Here is a 19,486-nt window from a genome sequence, read left to right on the forward strand (position 1 = left end):
AGAGGTGCAGAAGCTTTTCAATCAGGTCATTAGGAAGAAAAAGTTATTTCACTGAAAGTTTAACTACCAGTGATATGACCCATACCACGAAGGGAAAGAACTTCTTGAGAAAATTCGTATCTGAAGAAATAGCCCAAATTTACTGATACATGGGCAGGGCAGAGGCTAAGGGAGCTGCAGTCACCTACACTGGAAGTTTCACTCCTGGCTGTACCTTGGTGGCATCTTCAGACTGTGAAAAGAGACCACCGTAGAGTAAAGGTGGGGCCAGCCTGGAAGGAGGTCCAGCTTGTAGGGGCTCCCACGTTAACGTTCTTAGCTCAGAGGGAGTCAGAAGCAGAGCAGAAACTAATTTTAGAATTTTTTCCATCCCCATATTTACTTTATTTTCCCATGGTAGTTAGCAATCAGTTTCTGAAATGAAGGACGTATTGAGTTAACGCATTTATTCTAACAATAAATATTTGAGAACATACTATGTACCAGACATTGTGCTAAGGGCTGACAGCAAAGTCCAAGACAAACAGTCCCTACCTCCAGCAAGTCTGTAGTCATGCAGGACACAAACTGAGCAATTACAAGGGAATTGATTATTCTGAAAGAGGAATTATAGGGTGCTATGGGAACATATAGCCAGGGACCTGATTATGTGGGCAAGGGACCAGTCCAGATCCAACATTTGCCCTCCCAATTTACACCTACAGCTAATCTAGTTTAGTGGGGTGGACAGTGAAGAAAACGAAAAGCTGGGGACACCACCTAACTCCCTTCCCAGTCTTAAGCAAGGTGAAGGCAAGGAAGTAGAAAACACCAAGGGAATGAGTGGTGTAGCCACCAAAGGAGACAGCAGACTGAGTCTCCAAGAAAGGACACGTGGTATCAGGACCAGAGAAGGAGCACTGAGGGAGATCAGTGGAGAGCCCTGCATGCACTCTCCCACTGTTCTGAAAAGGATAAAGAACAAGGAAGAAACTACACTACTGGGTTAAGACCACATAAAACCACTCATCCATTCCTCTAACATATTCATCAGCTTTTCATTACAATCACATACTAAAAGTTCAATCCTTCTTGGCACTTAAGAACACTGTTCTCTACACCCTTTGCCAGCTCACATTTTCTGGGCCCCCACCCAGGTGTACAGCCTGGCTGTTAGCATCTCACAGAATAAGGGGAAGGGACCAGCCCAGATCCAGCAGTTGCCCTCCCAATGTATTTTCTGTGGATTCTTTTTAACTTTGAGCTATGCAGATACAGACAGAGGCAGCCAGACAAGACCAAATCCCTCACTTCACCCACTCAACAAAATGCCCCCAAAATATAAAGTTCCTATACCTTGCATGTTTCCTGGTCTCTAGAAGCCCAACTTCTGCTCACAGCTGAGCACCTGAGCACCCAGATTTCTCTTGGTCATGCTTTAGTAACAGCAGATACTACTAGGTCCCTCAGAGACCCTAAAACCACAGCTTAAGCTTTCTAAATAAATAAGTCCCATTGCCACTTGTGATTGAGGGGTTTTTGAAATAAAGCCAGCCCAACTTTACAGCTAGCTCAACTACAGTAGCAAGTAGGAGGTGGCTTGCTTTAAGGGTAGCAGAGCAGACATGGACTTTCTTAATATGGCATGGCACACATAGGTATCAGTATTCAGGAGGGTTGGAACCTGCAACCAGAGATAAGCATCTTGTTTTCCATTTAGGTCCTGGAGTTTAAATTATGTATAATTTCTTCCTAAAAAACAAAACAAACAAAAACAAAACAGAGTCAAAGGGTCAGGGACAGAGCAAAAGTTAATAGATCAGACCAGTTTGTGACAGCCATGGCTGCAATGTTCTACACCTTAATCTACACTCTTCACCTTAATTGTTCACCCAGCTACCTCCACCAGGAAGGGAGACAAGCAGGTTTGTGCTAGGTGAGCCATTTCCAGAAAAGCACTGCCCAGCCCTTCTTCACCTTGACCTTAACACATTCAACACCCCATTTTTCCCATCCACAAAAAATCCAAATGACAGGAAGACTGTAAACATCTCCATACAAGGAGGAACTGTCCCTGTCTCCTCTGTGGTCACAGGAGTTGGTCCTGGATGCCCAGCTCACTCTCAGGTCTTCCTCAAAGAAAGGAAAAAAGAACAAGAGAGCTCTATCCTCTCCAAGGCTATCTCACACACACACACACACACACACACACACACACACACACACACTGGTACAGACATACCTCATTTTATTGTGTTTTGCTTTATTGCACTTTGCAGATACTGTTTTTTACAAATTGAAGATTTGTGGCAACCCTGCGTCAAGCAAGCCTATTGGTGCCATTTTTCCAACAGCATTTGTTCACTTCATGTCTGTGTGTGATGTTTTGGTAGTTCTCGCAATACTTCAAACTTTTCTATTGTTATGTTTGTTATGGTGATCTGTGATCAGTGATCTTTGATGTAACTATTGCAAAAAGATTATGACTTGCTGAAGGCTCAGATGATGGTTACCATTTTTTAGCAATCAAGTATCTTTATTAATTTATTTATTTTTTATTTATTTTTGGCTGCATTTGGTCTTTGTTGCTGTGCGCGGCTTTCTCTAGTTGCAATGAGCGGGGGCTACTCTTCATTGCAGCGCACAGGCTTCTCATTGCGGTGGCTTCTCTTGTTGTGGAGGAGGGGCTCTAGGCGTGCGGGCTTCAGTAGTTGTGGCATGCAGGCTCAGTAGTTGTGGCTCGCGGACTCTAGGGCGCAGGCTCAGTAGTTGTGGCGCACAGGCTTAGTTGCTCCGCGGCATATGGGATCTTCCCAGACCAGGGCTCGAACCCATGTCCCCTGCATTGGCAGGCAGATTCTTAACCACTGCACCACCAGGGAAGGCCCCAAGTATTTTTAATTAAGGTATGCACATTTGTACTTTTAGACATGCTATTGCACACTTAACAGATGACAGTATAATGTAAGCATAACTTTTATATGCACTGGGAAACCAAAAAATTTGTGTGACTTGCTTTATTGCAATATTCACTTTATTGCAGTGGTTTGGGACTAGCCCTGCAATATCTCCGAGGTATGCCCGTATTTCAGTGGTGATAAGTTGAAAACCTGACAGCCAATTCTTCTACAGAATCCCTAAGCCTTCTACATCAACAGCTTCCCTTTAGAAGCTCAATTTGTGAGTTTTTACTCCACAGGCTGGGTGACTTTCAGACTTTGGCACCTATTTCTATTTAGATATCTAGCTTGGTTCCCAAGCAACCAGCCGGCACCCCTCCCTCCCTCTTCCCCCATCAGGGAGCCAGCTTACTATACTAGCAGAACAGGTCAAACGGAGATCAATCCTGGACAAATCAGTGCTTGAGGGAACTTTAATGAAAGCAAAAAAAAAAAAAAAAAAAAAATGTGGTGCGAGAACAAGGCAGAAATGTTCTGTTCCAGGCAGTTTTGCCTTGTACAAGTAGAATGAAGTCACTGAGTCAGAGTTTTAAAGCTGGCATTATTTCAGGCGTCATTCCAGCTCCTTCATTTTACAGTAATGAATCTGAAGCCCAGATGCTAAATGACTTGGTTCAAGGTCACACCACTGGAAGCAAAGCTGCAGCTAGAACCCTGGTGTCCAAACTCCCAGGCCAAATCTCCTTCTACTACATTACACTACCATGGGGAGGTTTAAAAAAGAAAGGGAAAGTATGAAGGGTGATTTTTCCATAAATTAAATCAACTTTAAAAGCTAGGAATATTTGGAGAGTCAGAGAGTACTAATATTGTTAGAAAGAAGAAAGGTTTAAAAGCTGGTTAAATCTAATAAAAAATATCCATATGTACAATATTGTAAAAAAGAGAAGGAAGATGGCATTCATGATTACTGGGCTGGCAGGGCAGGGGACAGTTGCATGCTGGGGGTGGGCTGCATGGGCTGCCAGCTTTCCTGGGTTTGCAGGATGCGGTACAGCTGCTTCAGCTGAGCAACAATGTTATCCTTGATGTCTGGAGTTGAGATCTGCAGGCGGACACTGCCACTGTCAAAGGATCGTGTGAAATCACCAGAAAACATCTCATAGATCATCCGAGCCACCACCGGAATGACCTGTTCAGGACACAGAGCACACAGCTATCCACTGAGGAAAGGGTATTTTTAAACAGCAGGAGGGCCCCAAGATTGAAGACAGGACCAGTGAGGCTGTGGGCAGGCCCACCATTTTAATGTCTAGATACAGACTATGCCTTCATCTCTCTGGACCATCCTGCCAAGCTTCACTTTAGAATTTGGTTCAAATGAAGGTAAAGAACCTAGAAGTAGCATCACATCACATGCCTAAGTAAATAACTGCTTATTTAGCAAGACTTTTACCCAAATTTCATCTACTGCCTGTCCTGATGCACAAATCCACAGCCAAACCCAACGGGTCTTGCTGCCACTTTCCAGAATAAGAACACGTTCTTAAAAGTACCTCAAAAGGTTTTTCTAAAAGAGCTGGAAAGAGTCATATCCTGTTAGGTTTCAGCAAGACTCTAATGTCAGAAAGAGAATAAGGTCTCCCCTGAATCAGTCACTTGCTTTGAGGACACTGTATTCTCCAGCCTGGTCCTACTGTACAATGTACAAAGCTCAAGTTGCTACATCTGATGGGATTAAAACCCACAGAGGCTGATGGATCCTCACTGAGGGCTCAAGCCCAGACCTAGGGGCTAAAGCACTGATAAAAAGGCAAAGAGTTGTTGACACATTATTATCTCCTCACCTGAACCAAGATGAGTTTCCTTTCCTGAGGTTTCCCATCTGGCCATTCTTCCCCAAAGCATAAGTAGATCTCAAATGGTGGCTGTTTCTCTATCTGTCCCTTCTGGTGGGCAATGAGATCTGCAGAACATGGAAGAGCATGGAGTTTGGTGTACTGGATCATTCCACACCTACTCAGTAAATACTTTCTTTTATACTGTCCGGAATAGTAGCCACTGGCCACAACATGTGGGTATTGAATTTAAATTCATTAAAATTAAATAGTTCCTTAGTCACATTAGTTACATCTACATACTCAATAGCCACATGTGCCTAGTGGCTACCATATTGAACAATACAAATATAGAACATTTTCATCATTTCAGAGAGTTCTATTGGACATCGCTTAAACCAGACATAGGGTTCAAATCACATTGGAAAATTCACATCTCAGTGCTCTCCCTAAATATGTCTGCTTAAATTTGCCACTCAAATATGTCCCAAATGAGAAGAGTATATGTTTTGCTGATTATGATGAACAGGGTCACCTTCCAAAGTTAAGGATAAGCTGGTAGAATTTGGGGAGCAATAACAGAAGACTGTCTCCTTCTTCTGCCAATAAAGGAGCCACAACCACCTAAAACTGGCTTCAAATGCATAGCTTTGGAGTGGAACAACCTTCTTTGTTGCCCAGGTCACTTTTATTTTTCAGAATCAAGGTCCCCTTCTACCCTGACTTCCTCCAGAAGAAATTGTTCGGTTAAGATCTTTGCAGAGCCAGGAAAGGGGGGCAGGAAGTTCCCACTATCAATCGTCTGAAAAAAGACTCACCACTAAGGAACGTTTCCAGACAAAACAGTTTGACCTTCTTTTGTCTCTCGATCAGGTTGGGGGCAACAAGCGATGGGGCACATGGCCCAGACCAGTACACCTTGCACTGGCACAGCCTGATGGCATAGATGGCATGACCGCTGACCTCCAGGATCAGTCCTCTGTCCATGACGTCTAGCAGCTTGCTGGTGAACAGCTTCTGCTTCTCATTGGTGATGTGCTCCGGACCTGGGAACTTGACCTGCTCCAGGCTGACGGGACCAAAGAGCTCCTCCTGGTCAGGCATGGGCCCCAGGTCTCCGTAGAAGAGCCGGCAGCCCTGGGGGTTGCTCACCGTCATGGTCTGTGCATACTCCTTCCCACGGTACTGAAATTTGATGTCCAGGTCAGTCACTGCAAGGTGAGGGGGGACAGTGAGAGTCCTGCTCTGCTGCTCTGCCCGTCCATCCCTAAGACTCATGCAAGTCCATCAAGATCAAGCCACCTTTCAACCAGCATTCAGGAAGGCCACTGCCATAGTTATCCTTCCTGCAACAAAGGGAGACAGCAACATATCCCTGGAATATTCGCTCAAAAGGCTGCCTTGAAGCAAATAGTTCAAATTTCATCTATACTATCTCTGTTCGGTCACCACACCCGAACAGCTAGAATTTCTCCAACCAAAGTTCTGGGTCCTGGTCTCCCCATTTTGTACTGACTGAGTCTTTACATCAATAGGCATTGGAAGGAGCTGAAAACTAAGGCAGCATCTGGTTTGTGTATCATTTTTGACTCACTGTTTAAAGAAACCAGAGGAACAATAGGGAATACCAAGGCATATTTCTAAAAATTACAAAGATGAGCACACACTTGATATGTTCTAATAATATATCACAGAAGGACACAGTTCACAACAAAGTAAATTTTCACTCAGCAAGTGTCCACTGAACCCTATAGGTCTTATCAAAGCTATCAGCCTCTTGGACAAAATGCTAGTACTCCCCCTGGCACCTCCCCTACCACGTGTAGTGTGAAAGGGAGGTGCAATGACAATGATTCTTCACTGAGATCAATTTGTACCCAATTCAGAAAGAGATTTTCTCTGGGTCCTAAAGTCCCTCAAAACCCAAGAGCCTCCTTGACCAAATCCACAGTCGTTAACTTCCCCATCCCACAACTGACCTTGTCCTCAAATCCCCAGGGCAAACTGATAAACCCAGGCCTTCCACCCACCTAATAGGTGAGTAACTTAGAGCTGCACAGCACCAATCAGAGCATCCCCATGGGCAAGCAGGTATGGGCTAATGTTTCTTTAGTTCCTGGTGACTCATCAGCCAGCCAGGAACCAGACACAGAAGCTGCCTGGGGGACTATTCTATACATGGCAAAGAAATGGAGGCAGAAGGTGGGGCAGAAAATGGACTGTAATAGGAGCTGAAGATCCAGCTAGAAAATCAAGGCTCACTTACTTGGGAGAGAGCTGATCCACAGCTCTGGAGAGCTATAGAAAGGCTGTATAGGTGCCTGGGGTACTTCCATCTCCAGAGGTTCCGTTTTGGGCCACACTGCTTCGGGGCTGCAGTTGCCCACACTGCAGTTGCCCACACTGGCTGGTGCTATGGGGGAACCTAGAACAGAAGGATGTGGGTGAGCAGGCAGGAGCACCACACATGCATATCACCTGGGTCCGAAGCTCTCAAACCTAAAAGGTCCAACACTGGACCACAACTCAGTGTGGCAGCCCGTCAGTAATTCCCCCAACAAACACCAAAAGAAATAAGGTTCCCCTGCTTCTGCTTCCTAACCTTATTAGCTCTCTCATGAACCCATAATTCTGAAAACATGCATTTGCTGATGATTAACACACAAGTGGGTACTCTCTGGGGTTAAATTAGAACAGGCATGAATGAGAGATTCCCTGTTACAAAATTTGAACCCAGCAATTAAATAGAAACTGGTTGTCTTCCATAAAATGAACTCAACTAAATTGGCTGATTAGCTTCGAGTAAGTGTTAATGTATAGAAATTCCTTTAAAAACAAACACATACTTTTTTACATGCATGAAACATCTGGAAGGATACTCAAGAACCTGGAAAGATCTGTCTCCTCCAGGGAAGGAACTGGTCAGACAGGATAGAAGGAAAACCTTTCAGCTGATTTCCTTTTTGTACCATTATGAATTTTAAACCATGTAAGAGTATTATTTATTCAAAAGTATCCAGTTAAAGTTTTAAAAGAGAGAATGAACAACACATCCTATATCCCTGCTATTGTCAAAGTTGGCTCACTCCGAAGTTTACAGATTTTTCCTCCTAGCCTCACCTTTTAAGCATCTATTCTTCAAGAATTCTTCTTCCTCTGCCCAACAGCTCTGAAATCACAGAGGTTAAGGTTTCTTTGACCCTTTGTGTACGAGTCTGGTTATAGCTATGTACCCATTTTACTTTTTTATTTTTAATATATGTTCACGTTTCCATAAAGGATCCAAGGTGGCCCATAACATAAGGCCACACAACATTAGCTTTAAAAAAAACATGAAAAAAACAAAATGGGAAATCAGGATCCTGGAAATGGGTTGCATCCTTTTAAGGAGTGAGAATAACAGAATGAGTCAGCCAAAGATTTGGGAAAGGATCTCACACTTCCAAATGTCCAAATCTTAAAATTGCACCAAGTGGGAATGTAGCTGTGGCAATACTCACCTGAGAGAGCTCTATGATCGTTGTCTTTACTCATCACTTGGTTGCAAAGTTATAAATGACAGGGTAAGTGAGGGAGGGCAAGTAGACAGATAAGAGTCATTTCCTGATTCTCAAAAGAAGGGGCATCACCTAGAGTAGGGTACTCCAAAATCCTACAGGAATCATCCTGATATACTAAATTTTCTAGGTGGCAAAAGTATCTCATTTGACCCTAGCAGCCAGATGGAACTTAGAAAAAAGTAGTGAAAAGCTACTCAACTGAATGCAAGTCATATGACTAGGAGCATGTCAGTGAAAAGTGCAAGTGAAGATGCTGTGGAAGAGCAATTCACCTTGTGTTTGAGCATCCTCAGAATGTGCGATGGGAGATGCAGTACCTGCTGTCTCACAGTGACCCTCCAACCTCTAAACTCATCTTTCCTGGGAAGCTGAATTCAAAAAGTCAATTTTAAAAAAAGATAAAAGTCTCTAGTAGATAAATTTTATCAGAGCCTAGTATTAAGAGCTGTAGAGCCACAAGTTTCCCATGATACAGCCTTAGCAGAGGCTGTTAAGGCAGTGACAGAAAATTTATACCGAGGGAAATAGCAGAAGAGTTTGCCTACAATTCACAACAATGATCTCTGCACTTGGCCTGAAGGAAATCAGCAAAATTTACAACAGCTTGTGTGTATTTGTATGCGGGATTGAGAATGAATTTAATTTCTCTGAATTATCACATCAGATTTCAGAAGATGCTCTCTCTGCCTAGAAGCCACCCCACTGGGATAACTATGCCTGCGGAGTTCCTTTGCCTATGACTCCTGCTTGCTAACAGACTGGCAGCCTGGTCACAGGGCCCGGTTGCTGCTCCCAGTGCAATGGTGGATATGGTGTCAACGGTTGCAAAATCGAAGCCCCTTACATCCTCTCCATGCCTCTGTCCCACCCCTGACCCTACTCACCATTGATGTTCAGGAAGGGGAAGGTGTCCTGGATGGGAACGTGGTGCTGTGACTGGTCCAGCTCATCTTCCTCATCTTCTTCATCCACATCATTATCTTTCTCATCCCAAGGAGCAGATCCAGTGGATCCTACCCGAGAAACAGACACACACACACACAAAGGTCACAAGTGAGCCACTCATGTTGCACTGTCACCCCTGCAGCTGACCCACTGTTCAAGCTCGGCACTGCCAGCACAGAGGCTCCTTGGGTTCAGTGTGCACCCTCAATGCCAAAGAGTGGGAACCAAGGGTGTTCACCCCACTCCCAGCTTCTCCTACGGAGCCCCAGTGCAAGCTCTCATCCCCTCCCCTATCCAGGAGCTGCAGACCCTACTCCCTTCTCCTAGAAATCTTTTAATTCCTACTCTAAACCCCGTTCTACACATTAGCATCCCTTCTAAGGACCCAAGGACCACAGCTTCTCTCCTTTCTAAGCTTAATGTGAAGACAGACCCTTCCCTCATGGCAGAGCCTCACTAGATTCACTGGAGGTCAAGTCTAAATTATCTGGCTCTTAGTCGGAACTTGCTAAACATTGAGTAAATATAGGGATCAGGTGGTATTCTCCTAGGAAAAATACCATACAAATTAAATGATCACTTACCCATCATTTATAAAGAGAACTTAATAGCCTTCATAATGTCATGTCAATTGACTCTTAGAACAGCCTTTGAAATACACAGGAAAGATGAGAACCCAGATTTTATAGTGGAAGAAGCTGAGGCTCAAAAGGTTGAATGACTTGATTCAATGTCCCACAAGTAGGGAAATGGAAAGAACGAGGTTTATAACTCAGACCTTCTAAGTTTTAATCCCTCCTTCTTCTAAACTATCTGGCCTCTCTTCTCAGTGTTGAGTCCCAGGAGAAGTTATTTTTTACAGAACTCAATACCCCCTCTTCTTTCTAATGCTTTACTGTTCCACTGGGTGGGCAAGAAGACTTTTCTGAGTTTATATCTTTTGTTCTCTGAGTTCTTTCTAGGGACAGGATTTCTTGCTTTACCAGTCTTCAACTTTGTAAGCGAGGCGACTTTCAAGTCGACTATCGCTTTAAGGGTCCAGCCCGGAACCTGGCACACTGTCCACCTTCTGCCCAGCAGCTGGGGCCTCACCTGGGTTAATGATAGAGCCCTGGGGCTGGGGGATGTCACACACTTGATATATCTTCACTGGGTTCATGGGCACCTCCTTGGTGCCGTCGTACATCAGGTTGAATTCCCTGCTCTTGTTGAGCGCACAGCGGAGCTGGGCCTTCCATTTAGCTGGGTCGGGGTCGTCCACCCCTTCCTGGTACTTCCCTGTCTCCACAGCCCAGGCCTGAGGGATAGGAAACTGCAGTGAGTGCCTGCTTGTTGCCCAGAAACACTGGAAAGTGTGCCCGCCCTCCCTCATACAGACACAGATACACACAGCCCTGCCTGACCGCCCCATCACCCCAACTCCAATTTACAGAGACTGCAGCAGGAAACACCACCGTGGGGACCAGGCAAGGCAGGGCCTGAGAGAAATTAAGCCAAACGCAAATACAATAGTTTAAAAAGAGGAGCCTCATCTCAAGTGCTTGTGCCAGCATCATCTGTCAAGACTACAACGGCCATAATGAAGGGTTGAAAATAAAGAAAAATCTGGAACAAATATACACCAAAATACTAATGGTAACTTTTGGATAGCAGGATTTCAGGTAATTTTGTTTTGTTTTATTTATTTTTCACATGAACTGCTTATGTAATAAGAAGAGAGAGGGAGCTGGCGTATGAAATGAAGAATTTAGGCTTGCTGTTCCTTCTCCCTTCAGTCTTCAATCTGATGCACAAATGACTGTTGAAACCAAGTACCTTTAGGAGTAGCAGCCCATAGGAGGGCAGGAAGCACACTCTGGGGGTTCAGCTTGCCTCAGTGGGAGGCGGAGGGCCTCAAATCCTAATAAACTCACACCACCTCCCTTTCCCTACTTCCTCAAACTCCCACATTGGGAACATTTTGCTGGGAACACCAGTGGCTGGCTGGTGGCCTGGGCCAAAACCAGTGTGGCCCTGCCTCTCTGGTTTTCAATTTCCAGTTCTAACAGGCATTTATGTGTCTGTTCACGGGATATCAGCCCTCCCCCATTGTTAACGTATCTCAGATGTCTACACTTTCTTCAGGGGTGTGACGTATGTGCTGGTGCAGAAAAGGGGGACGTCTTTTGCAGAGGACTCAAGATCAGGAAGCATATGGCAGCTTGTTCACGTGGACAGGGCATATCGCTTGTCCAGTCCCAACTCCCCGCCTCCGCTCCTGAACGTAGATGACTTCCTCAAGCCGAAATGGAATTTTTCCGGCCCCATCCTTTGAGCTCTCTGGTCTCCCTCAGTCAATCCCTGCAGAGCCTCACAATCATGAGGAAGCTTCTCCCAATAGCCAAGCTAAATCCTTCTCCTCCAATTCACCCATTTCTTCTTACCATCTTCTCAGACCTGGGGGCTCCTCCACTTGATGTGCAGTATGGAATGAAGCAGTTTGACAAAGCTGCTGCCCTTGGGCACTCAGCAGGCTCCATTCCATCCAACCCCCTGTAGGGGATTTCAACCTCACCAGTCCCTAGTGTCGGAGAGGCACATCTCCAGTTGCACCTGGCAGTACCTGGCTGCTGCCTCCTCACGTTTTCCCCTCTCTCTGTTTGATCCTCCGTGCCCACTCCCCCTCTGGCCCCATCCAGCTGGCTTGGGCTGTGCTGACTTTGGCACAGGTCTGCAGAATTTCTGTGGCTCCCTGAATCCCTGCCCCTCCACAGAGAGCAGCCAGACTAACATCCTGCTCACAACACAGCCATTCCCCAGGGCCCACTCAGATGATGCAGAGAACCTGAGGCTGATGCAGCAGAGGGTGGTACCCACCACATGACAATCGTTGTGCTTTATAAACATCCCTATTCAACCCATTCTGAGCCTTGCTTCTGAGATTCTGGTCACTGGGCAGGTCCCTATTTCTCTTCCTAAAATGGACACAGTCTCTGCATTTTTATGGCAATTTACGAGTCCCTTCCCATACACTGATTTCACTCAATTCTCACAACAATCCTGTGAGGCAGGCAAGACTGGTTTTATCCCCATTTTACTGAAGGGGACGCTAAAGCCCAAAGAGATTATGTGACTTGTTTAAGACCACACATGCAAGTGACGGAGTAGGATCTGAAGCCAGGTCTTCCAGCTCCTGGTCAGAAGGGGCCGTCTGATAATGGCGGAGCTGATAGGCCTGGGTTCAAACCCTAACCCCACCACTTATTGGCTATGTGACTTGGGCAAGTTACATAGCCCCTCTGAGACTCAGCTTTTGCACCTATAACATGAGGGTGCCGCCCCCCCTTACAGTGTTGTCGAGAAGTAAATGAGATAACGGACCTAGGTTATGGAGCAGGCACCCACTTAATGCTAGTCAAAACTGCCCACACCCCATATCCTGCCAAAGGCCTGTCAGAGCTTGGGATCTGTGAAAGCACCCTCACTCTTCTCCCGACACCCAGGCCCTCCCTTAGCATTCTGCAAACAGATACACAGATATAAGTAAGACAAAGCAGCTTCCCACAGCCAATTTTTCCTCAAGCCCTAAGCATACAGAACATTCTCACGAGTGGAGCTTTCAGGAACCAGCCTCCTCCCCCATGGCCAGCCACCACCAGGCACTTCAACAGCAAGTCCAGTTTCAGACCAAGGCCACAGCGAGAGGCCAGCTGGGCCAGGGCAGGCCCATCGCCCTCTGATGCCAGCTCCAATAATTGGTGCTGATTTACAGATGTTTTCCTTCCCACTTTCATATCATTATTTAATTTTTACATTAAAAACATTCATTTACTTTCTAAGTATTCACAGGCCAATTTTTTCTCTACCTCTCATCTCTACACACAATATAACTGAGTTGGGTGGGAAACAACTCTAAGTTGGCTCTCCTTTGAGGTATGAGCCCACCTTTCCTGGCCCAGTCTCAGCAAGAACCTGGAGCATCAATCTTGAGAGGCTCAGGGTAGGGACTGGATTTCACTTCTGACTTCCAGCTTATAGTCAGGGAAGAAATGGGGAAACTCATTTCTCCGTGTCTTGGGAGTACAGGAGCTAAAGCTACTCATGAGATGGAAGACTGACCAGCACAGAGAAGTTGGTCTGGAGCAGAGGCATGGGCTCCGGAGTTACAAACCACATTAATACTCCTTCTCACAACGACCTTCCCACCTACTTCTGTCTCAGACTTTGGTTTCACTTACATTTTATAAAATGCCACGTGATTCAATCTTATTTTCAGTGAAGCAAAATAACTCTCACATCAGAGCTACTCTTCAGTTAGGAAAACATATTTGTAGAATAAAAACCTGTAATTAAATTGCCTTTCATTTTTAAGCGGAGGTTATGAATGGGGCAAAATGTTTTAACATCAAAAGAAAAACTTGCAAAGGGCCCTCGACACCCATGATACTACAGGCTGTTAGGAGCCTGCTAACACTCAGTAGTTCTGCCCTGATCTGGACAGCCATTCCCGGGCCAGAGCAAGAGCCCTGAGCGAATGAAGGGTTGATTGCTGGCTGACCCTCGGGAGCTCTAGAACAACCACAGCATACATGCACTTACAGGAGTTTAGCCAATCACACCTGGGATCCCTTGGGATGTGAGTTGAGTAGCTGTGACCAATGGGAAAGAATAAATGGCCTCAGCCATAACAGACATGCCCCAACAGGAGAAATTACTATGCCTGCTAAGTTTGCCCCCACCCCCCATCATAAACATTCTCTTTGTTACATCAGCATTTTGGATCTAGTACCTTCTTCAAGCCAAAATTGAAAACAGAAGAACAAAAAACCAGAAAGGTCTGAGAGAACTGGAAAACACTTCAAGTCAGATGGTAAAAGAAGACCTTTACCTTGAAAATGGTATTTTCCTCCTCCTGTTGGGGGCTATGCCGGGTGGCATGTTTCCAGGGAATCTGGAAGCGTTTGGAGTCCCTATGTAGCCAGATGAGCCCAGGGTACAGGCCACTATCCACTTGGGCCACCAACCAAGGCTTCAGCCGAACTCTGCGGGGGTGGAGAGCCATGATCTGGGTTGGGGGGAGGGGGAAGAAATGGGGAGAGGAGAATTAGGCCAGCCCCTGGGAAAAGTTCCCAGACACTGTTCCCATATGATAGAGCTACAGTTTCATTAGATTACAGCAAAGAAACTAAATATGGGAATAAACTGTGCCAGGTGGGGAAGAAAAGAAAAGAGGTTAAAAGGTTCTTTTGATTCTTATTCCAAAGCCATTTATTTTTCATGCTCTAGCCAAATCAGACTTATCACGTAAGTAGATCACATTTCTTCTATTTAAATCCCGAGGCAGAAAAATAAAAAGATGATGTCATCCCTGCTGGAAAACAGTCCTTCCGTAAGTACCAAGGGAAGAGAAGAGAAACTGCTCTTTTCAATCTCATCTCGGGAGAAGGAAGAAAAAAGTTATGGAAACAGCAGGTATGTAGGCAAGAACCTGAAGCATGCTCTCTTTTTAGACAACTAGGTGAATGGGAATATTTTAGTAAGAAATGACAGCATCGTGATGAGAGAGAAGTAGGCGAGGGATGGTCCCTGGTTCCAAAGTCCTCACTTACATAGATGAGCAGGCAGTGTATCCACAGGGATCTGAGAGCTGGGCCTCAAGTCAGTTTTCCTTTCTCTGGGCCACCCCAAGTTTCTGCACCAAAAAAAAAAAAATGCGGGGGCAGGGAGGTCTGAGCTGGTTATCCCAACAACAATCCAGCATCTAGGAGAAGGCTTGGGAGCACTGGAGACAAAGTGTAAGAACCCTGCCCTGTATCTGAGTCTGGTAAAGCTAAGATGCCCTAGAATGATCAAATACCACAGTTCCTAACCCTAGAGTACTAAAACCAGTCATAAGACAAGCTCTGTACTGCTAGGACAGCCTCCTCACCTGGGTCTGTTTACCTCCCCACAGAGGCTGAACTGAACTGATTGGTTTCTGGAGCCAGCCTGGGTAAAGTCTGCAATTGATTCTCATAAAGGGCATAGCGTAGCAGATAACATTCGGTGGCAGCGGCCAGCACTCACAGCGGGGAAACAAAGGCCTGCCCAGATTGGGTGCCTAAAGGAAAAAGCGGTTACCGGAGAAGTGTTTGCCTGGCGTGTTGTGTTTAGATTTTTTGGCGTTCTCATTTCTCTTTGTTTTTACTTCAGGTGAGAAAGATAGGCCTGCAAAAGAACGTTCATTCAACACATATTTGTCCGTCAGCTACTGTGTGACAAGGGCGACATTAGTTACTAAACACAATGTTCTCATCAGACTCCCTGAAGAAATCCACATTGGAATTGCTCAAACATCCACTGACAGAAAAGGAAGATAAATAAGTCACCTTCCCACCCAGACAGATTCCCACCTGGATCGCGGTTCGGAAACCAAACCAGCTGAGTCAGCCGAAGGCTCCCCCTCGGAGGAACTTAGCTTAAGGGGTGGGTCCAACGGCCACTTCTCTCCCCAGCCAGGCTCCCAACAAACGGGAAAACTCAAACCCAGCTCGGTCACTGGCACTTTAAGAGCAAGGCAGGACCTGCTCTCACCTGAGCCTTCTGACCCAATTACCAAGTTCTGCAACTGAAACCTTCACCCCTGGGAGCAGCTCACAGTGGGCAGGTGAGGTGGCACTCGGTATTCAAGTGCCCCCCCACCCCCATGTTCTTGGCCTAGCTGTAGGTTGCTCTGTAGGACTGCAAAGTCAAGCTATCAAACCATGGAGAACATTTACCTTATAAGGAGGAGGGAATGCATATTCTCCCCAGGGCAAGTTCTAGCCTTCTCTTCCTCAGTCCTGGCCTGCGGGAAGGGGGATGGGGTAAAGGAAGAACAAAGAGAACAGGAAATGGGCAGCAAACTGGTCCACCTAGTGAGGGGCTTTTGAGAATTTCTGTTGCAATATTGGTCAGTCTTGTGTCCAGGCCTGGCAGACACGTGAAATCCACCTCTTGACAGATCATGGTCTTTGAAGAAAAGGGCTTATCCTAGTTGATCCACAGCACGTCAAAAAACATTAAGGCAACCAGGCCAACACAAGGAACTGCACAGAGTGATGGGGAGGGAGAGGCAGCCACCCTTAGAGGTCGATGACTAAGATCTAGAGCCCTGTGTTCTCAGCATTCTCCCAAGATGGCAGTACACAGGAGCAACGCTGCCCCAGCCTCCTCCTCCTCCATGCCCCACCTCCATCACAGCTAACCCTCTCCACCTTCTGAAAGAGGACCGATATCTCCTCCACCTGCCAGCCGTACCTAAGACTATAAGAACAGGCAGAGAGGGAAAATTTGGAAGCAACCAAAATCACAGAGAAAAATATCTAAATAGACATTCATAGGCTGCAATATCAAGTAGCCATTAACATCTAGGCATCTGAAGAATTTTTACTGGATCTGGGAAAATGTTTAAATATGTACTTAAGGGGGGAAAATGCATCATACAATATTGACTGTATAGTAGTATCACCATCCTGTAACATACCATGCACTTGTGTACAAAAGCACAGAGAATTTTTGAAAGGGAAAGAAATAATACATCGATGCAACAAGAAGTTCTTAGTGGTTACCTGGTGATAGGACTGTGGGTGAATTTTATACATGCCTAAGTACTTTTATATACAATTCACATTTTCCTACAATGACATGTTTCGATTCACAACTTAAAAACAAAACACTACAAGTAGTATTTTTTTAACCACAGGAAGCTAAGACATTTCTTGGCCACTGGGAGATATAAGATGATGGCCTTCAGCTAATGAAACCATAGTAACAACAATCCTCTATCTACATAGGCTTAACAGTTTTCACATGCACTTTTATTTAACGTGTCTGATTTCATCCTCATAATGAAATTATCCCCATTTTACAGCTGGGTTAACTGAGGCACAGCAAAGTGCTTTATCTGGGGCCTGGACCCAACACTTCTGAGTCAGAGTGTGCTGTACCATATCCTGCCACTGCACCCAGCCTTCTAAGTCCCTCCCTTCTCCTATACACCAAGAAAGTAAATGAGAAACATCAACAAAGATCCAAGCAGCATGGAGGGCCAACGAAGTGGTTAGGGAGGAGACTGCATGACACCCACCCTTAAACTCACCTAAACCAGAGTTCTCTTTCAGAACACTCTCACCACCCAAATCCTAGTGCCCACAGAACAAGGTTAGCCTAGTTTAACTCAGCTCTGGTATCTCTAGCTGCCATCACAGCAAAATTCAAGGCCTGTGTCTCCCTCCAACAGGTATTCAACTATAGCCAAAGAACAAAGATTTAACCCATCCACTCCCCTCATACTGGGCACTGAGCAGGGACACTATCAACCTCCCTAAGGCATAAACCATCCTCTCTCACACCCCCATTCCAGGGAACAGGTCCCCTACAAACACCCGTACTGCCACCCCTGCAACCCCTGCCCGGACTGGTTTCCAGGAACACGGCCCCCCCAAAGCCAAGATGCAGGGGCTTCCCTGGTGGCGCAGGGGTTGAGAGTCCGCCTGCCGATGCAGGGGACACGGGTTCGTGCCCCGGTCCGGGAAGATCCCACGTGCCGCGGAGCGGCTGGGCCCGTGAGCCGCGGCCGCTGGGCCTGCACGCCCGGAGCCTGTGCCCCGCAACGGGAGAGGCCGCAACAGTGAGAGGCCCGCGTACCGCAAAAAACAAACAAAAAAACAAGATTCAGTCACCATTGGTTTTGCTCAGAGTAAAACACACACCCTCATTTCTTGCAGACAGGCCTCAGGAGTGGTCCTGCTTTTTCCCTTTCTCCTGGAGAGACCTGAAATGCCATCTTCCAAGTTCCCCAGTCTTTCCTCCATTTAATTTAGCCCTGTTTAGGGGTAAATTCTGGGCCTCTAGCCATAATTCCCACGCCTTGCCTCCCTGCTTGATTGAAGTTGGGGGCTGGAGAGAGGGAGCTACAGGGTATAGGTGCTGCTGTCACGCATTATACAAACATCGAAAACTACTCTCCTGGGTGAGCACCAGCCTTCACCAACCCCTACTCAAACGCCTTCTTCCTCTCCCTTCCCTGGTTTCCACTTTTGACATCCACCAAGAGAGCGGGCCTGGGATAGGGATGACCCCCTTACCACACAGCAGGCTCCCTGTAAACAGTGGCACCCTGGGCCTGCTTTCCAGTCAGGCCTGGAAGACTTTCCCCACTTGTCTATACCAGCCCTCCAGCCCTTTCAGGCGAACAGGGCCTCACCCCCAGAGCAACCACGCCCGGCGCCACCCTCGCCAACAAGTAGCTTAGCTACTTGGAAATTCACGGGTGTCTCTCAGGCCCAGGGCAGGGTCCTGACTGTGCTAAACAAATCCCAGGAGAGGAAACAACCTGGCTAAAGTTACTGGCCGCCCCGACGCGCCATTTCCCAAAACACCCACCAAGATCAAGGGCCGGCCGGCCTGGGAAATCCCCTCTTCGGGATCCAGCGGCCTGCGGAGCGGTGAGCTGGGAGGACCAGCGTGGTGGAGGCGCCTTAGCGCTCCCCGACGGCTGGTGGGTAGGGGCCCGAGAGCCGCACACTCCAGTTGGGCGGGAGGGAAAGGGAGTCGACAGAAGTAGGGGGTCGGTAAGGGCCCAGCGCCCCCGGGCTAGGACCGCCCGAAAGCTACCTGAAGCAGAGCGATGGGCACCCAGCCCTAGAGGGTATCCCCAAACAAACAGATGTCCTTATGCAAGCTTTCCTCACCCCCACAAACTCTGGAGGGGACGCTTCTTCACCGGCGGGCGTGTCCTCCCTCCCTCAAGCGAGGCTCCAGACGTTGGCGTCCCCAACTTTCTTCAATCCTTCTGCCAGAAGCGAACGTCCCTCCGAACCAAGTCCCCAGTTAGGATCACCCGTCGCCACTGCTCTCCTCGGCCGGTTGGGCAAGCAACACCTGGCTCTGCGCATGTAGGGACTGCAGGCTCCGCTCCCTTTCCCACACCGGCCCTCACCTTCCCCGCCCAGGTGAGCCAAGCTCACGTCAGCGCCTCGCCTCGGAACGCCGCGGACCCATCTGCCGTCCGGCCACGCCTCCCAGGTGTGGCCACGCCCCGCTGCGTTCAGGATTGGCGGGTTTCGAGAAATATGATACTCTGTGCTCCTGGGCGGCCCAGCACCCCACCCCCACCCCCAGCCCCTTCCCCACCGCCCTCCCCCGCTTCTAATCCCGGCTAAGAAAATTCCGGGACTGGGGTCTAGACCTGACCCCTTGGGGCTAGTGGTCTTCTGAACTGGAAGCGACTGGGAGGAAAAATAAGTCAAAAAGACTTAGATCT

General features: G+C 47.1%; 1 protein-coding gene and 1 long non-coding RNA gene across 5 annotated transcripts; one reads left to right on the plus strand and one right to left on the minus strand.

Moving 5' to 3' along the window:
- Positions 1 to 19,173, minus strand: IRF6 (interferon regulatory factor 6). 4 transcript variants are annotated; one of them, XM_055083589.1, is made up of 9 exons: positions 18,915 to 19,164; positions 14,811 to 14,893; positions 14,090 to 14,266; positions 10,315 to 10,519; positions 9,162 to 9,290; positions 6,984 to 7,142; positions 5,536 to 5,928; positions 4,727 to 4,845; positions 3,461 to 4,071 (listed from the first exon to the last, which is right to left on the minus strand). In XM_055083589.1, the coding sequence occupies exons 3-9, from the start codon at positions 14,261 to 14,263 to the stop codon at positions 3,847 to 3,849; spliced, it is 1,404 nt and encodes a 467-aa protein (XP_054939564.1). In that variant the 5' UTR covers positions 14,264 to 14,266; positions 14,811 to 14,893; positions 18,915 to 19,164; the 3' UTR covers positions 3,461 to 3,846. The 4 variants fall into 4 exon arrangements, with proteins under 4 accessions (XP_007110251.1, XP_054939564.1, XP_007110249.1 ...); XM_007110189.2 differs by lacking the exons at positions 3,461 to 4,071; positions 14,811 to 14,893 and adding an exon at positions 1 to 1,731 and having other exon boundaries at positions 18,915 to 19,173; XM_007110187.2 differs by lacking the exon at positions 14,811 to 14,893.
- Positions 14,581 to 17,653, plus strand: LOC114485531 (uncharacterized). The gene is made up of 3 exons (XR_003678943.2): positions 14,581 to 14,673; positions 15,394 to 15,847; positions 16,346 to 17,653. It is a non-coding gene; the product is annotated as an uncharacterized lncRNA (long non-coding RNA).
- Positions 19,174 to 19,486: the final 313 nt, after the last annotated feature.

This window comes from Physeter macrocephalus, unplaced genomic scaffold (genome assembly GCF_002837175.3).
Source record: "Physeter macrocephalus isolate SW-GA unplaced genomic scaffold, ASM283717v5 random_1489, whole genome shotgun sequence".
In the NCBI taxonomy this organism is placed as follows: Eukaryota; Metazoa; Chordata; class Mammalia; order Artiodactyla; family Physeteridae; genus Physeter; species Physeter macrocephalus.

Bases quoted from the DNA above. Each gene is read 5' to 3' on its own strand.
- IRF6 (XM_007110187.2), bottom strand. From the start codon at position 14,263: ATGGCTCTCCACCCCCGCAGAGTTCGGCTGAAGCCTTGGTTGGTGGCC. The intron at 7,143-9,161 runs GTGAGTAGGGTC...CTTCTGTTCTAG, and splicing joins CCCCTTCCTGAACATCAATG to GTTCCCCCATAGCACCAGCC. The intron at 4,072-4,726 runs GTGAGGAGATAA...TGTCCTGAACAG, and splicing joins GGAAACTCATCTTGGTTCAG to GTCATTCCGGTGGTGGCTCG.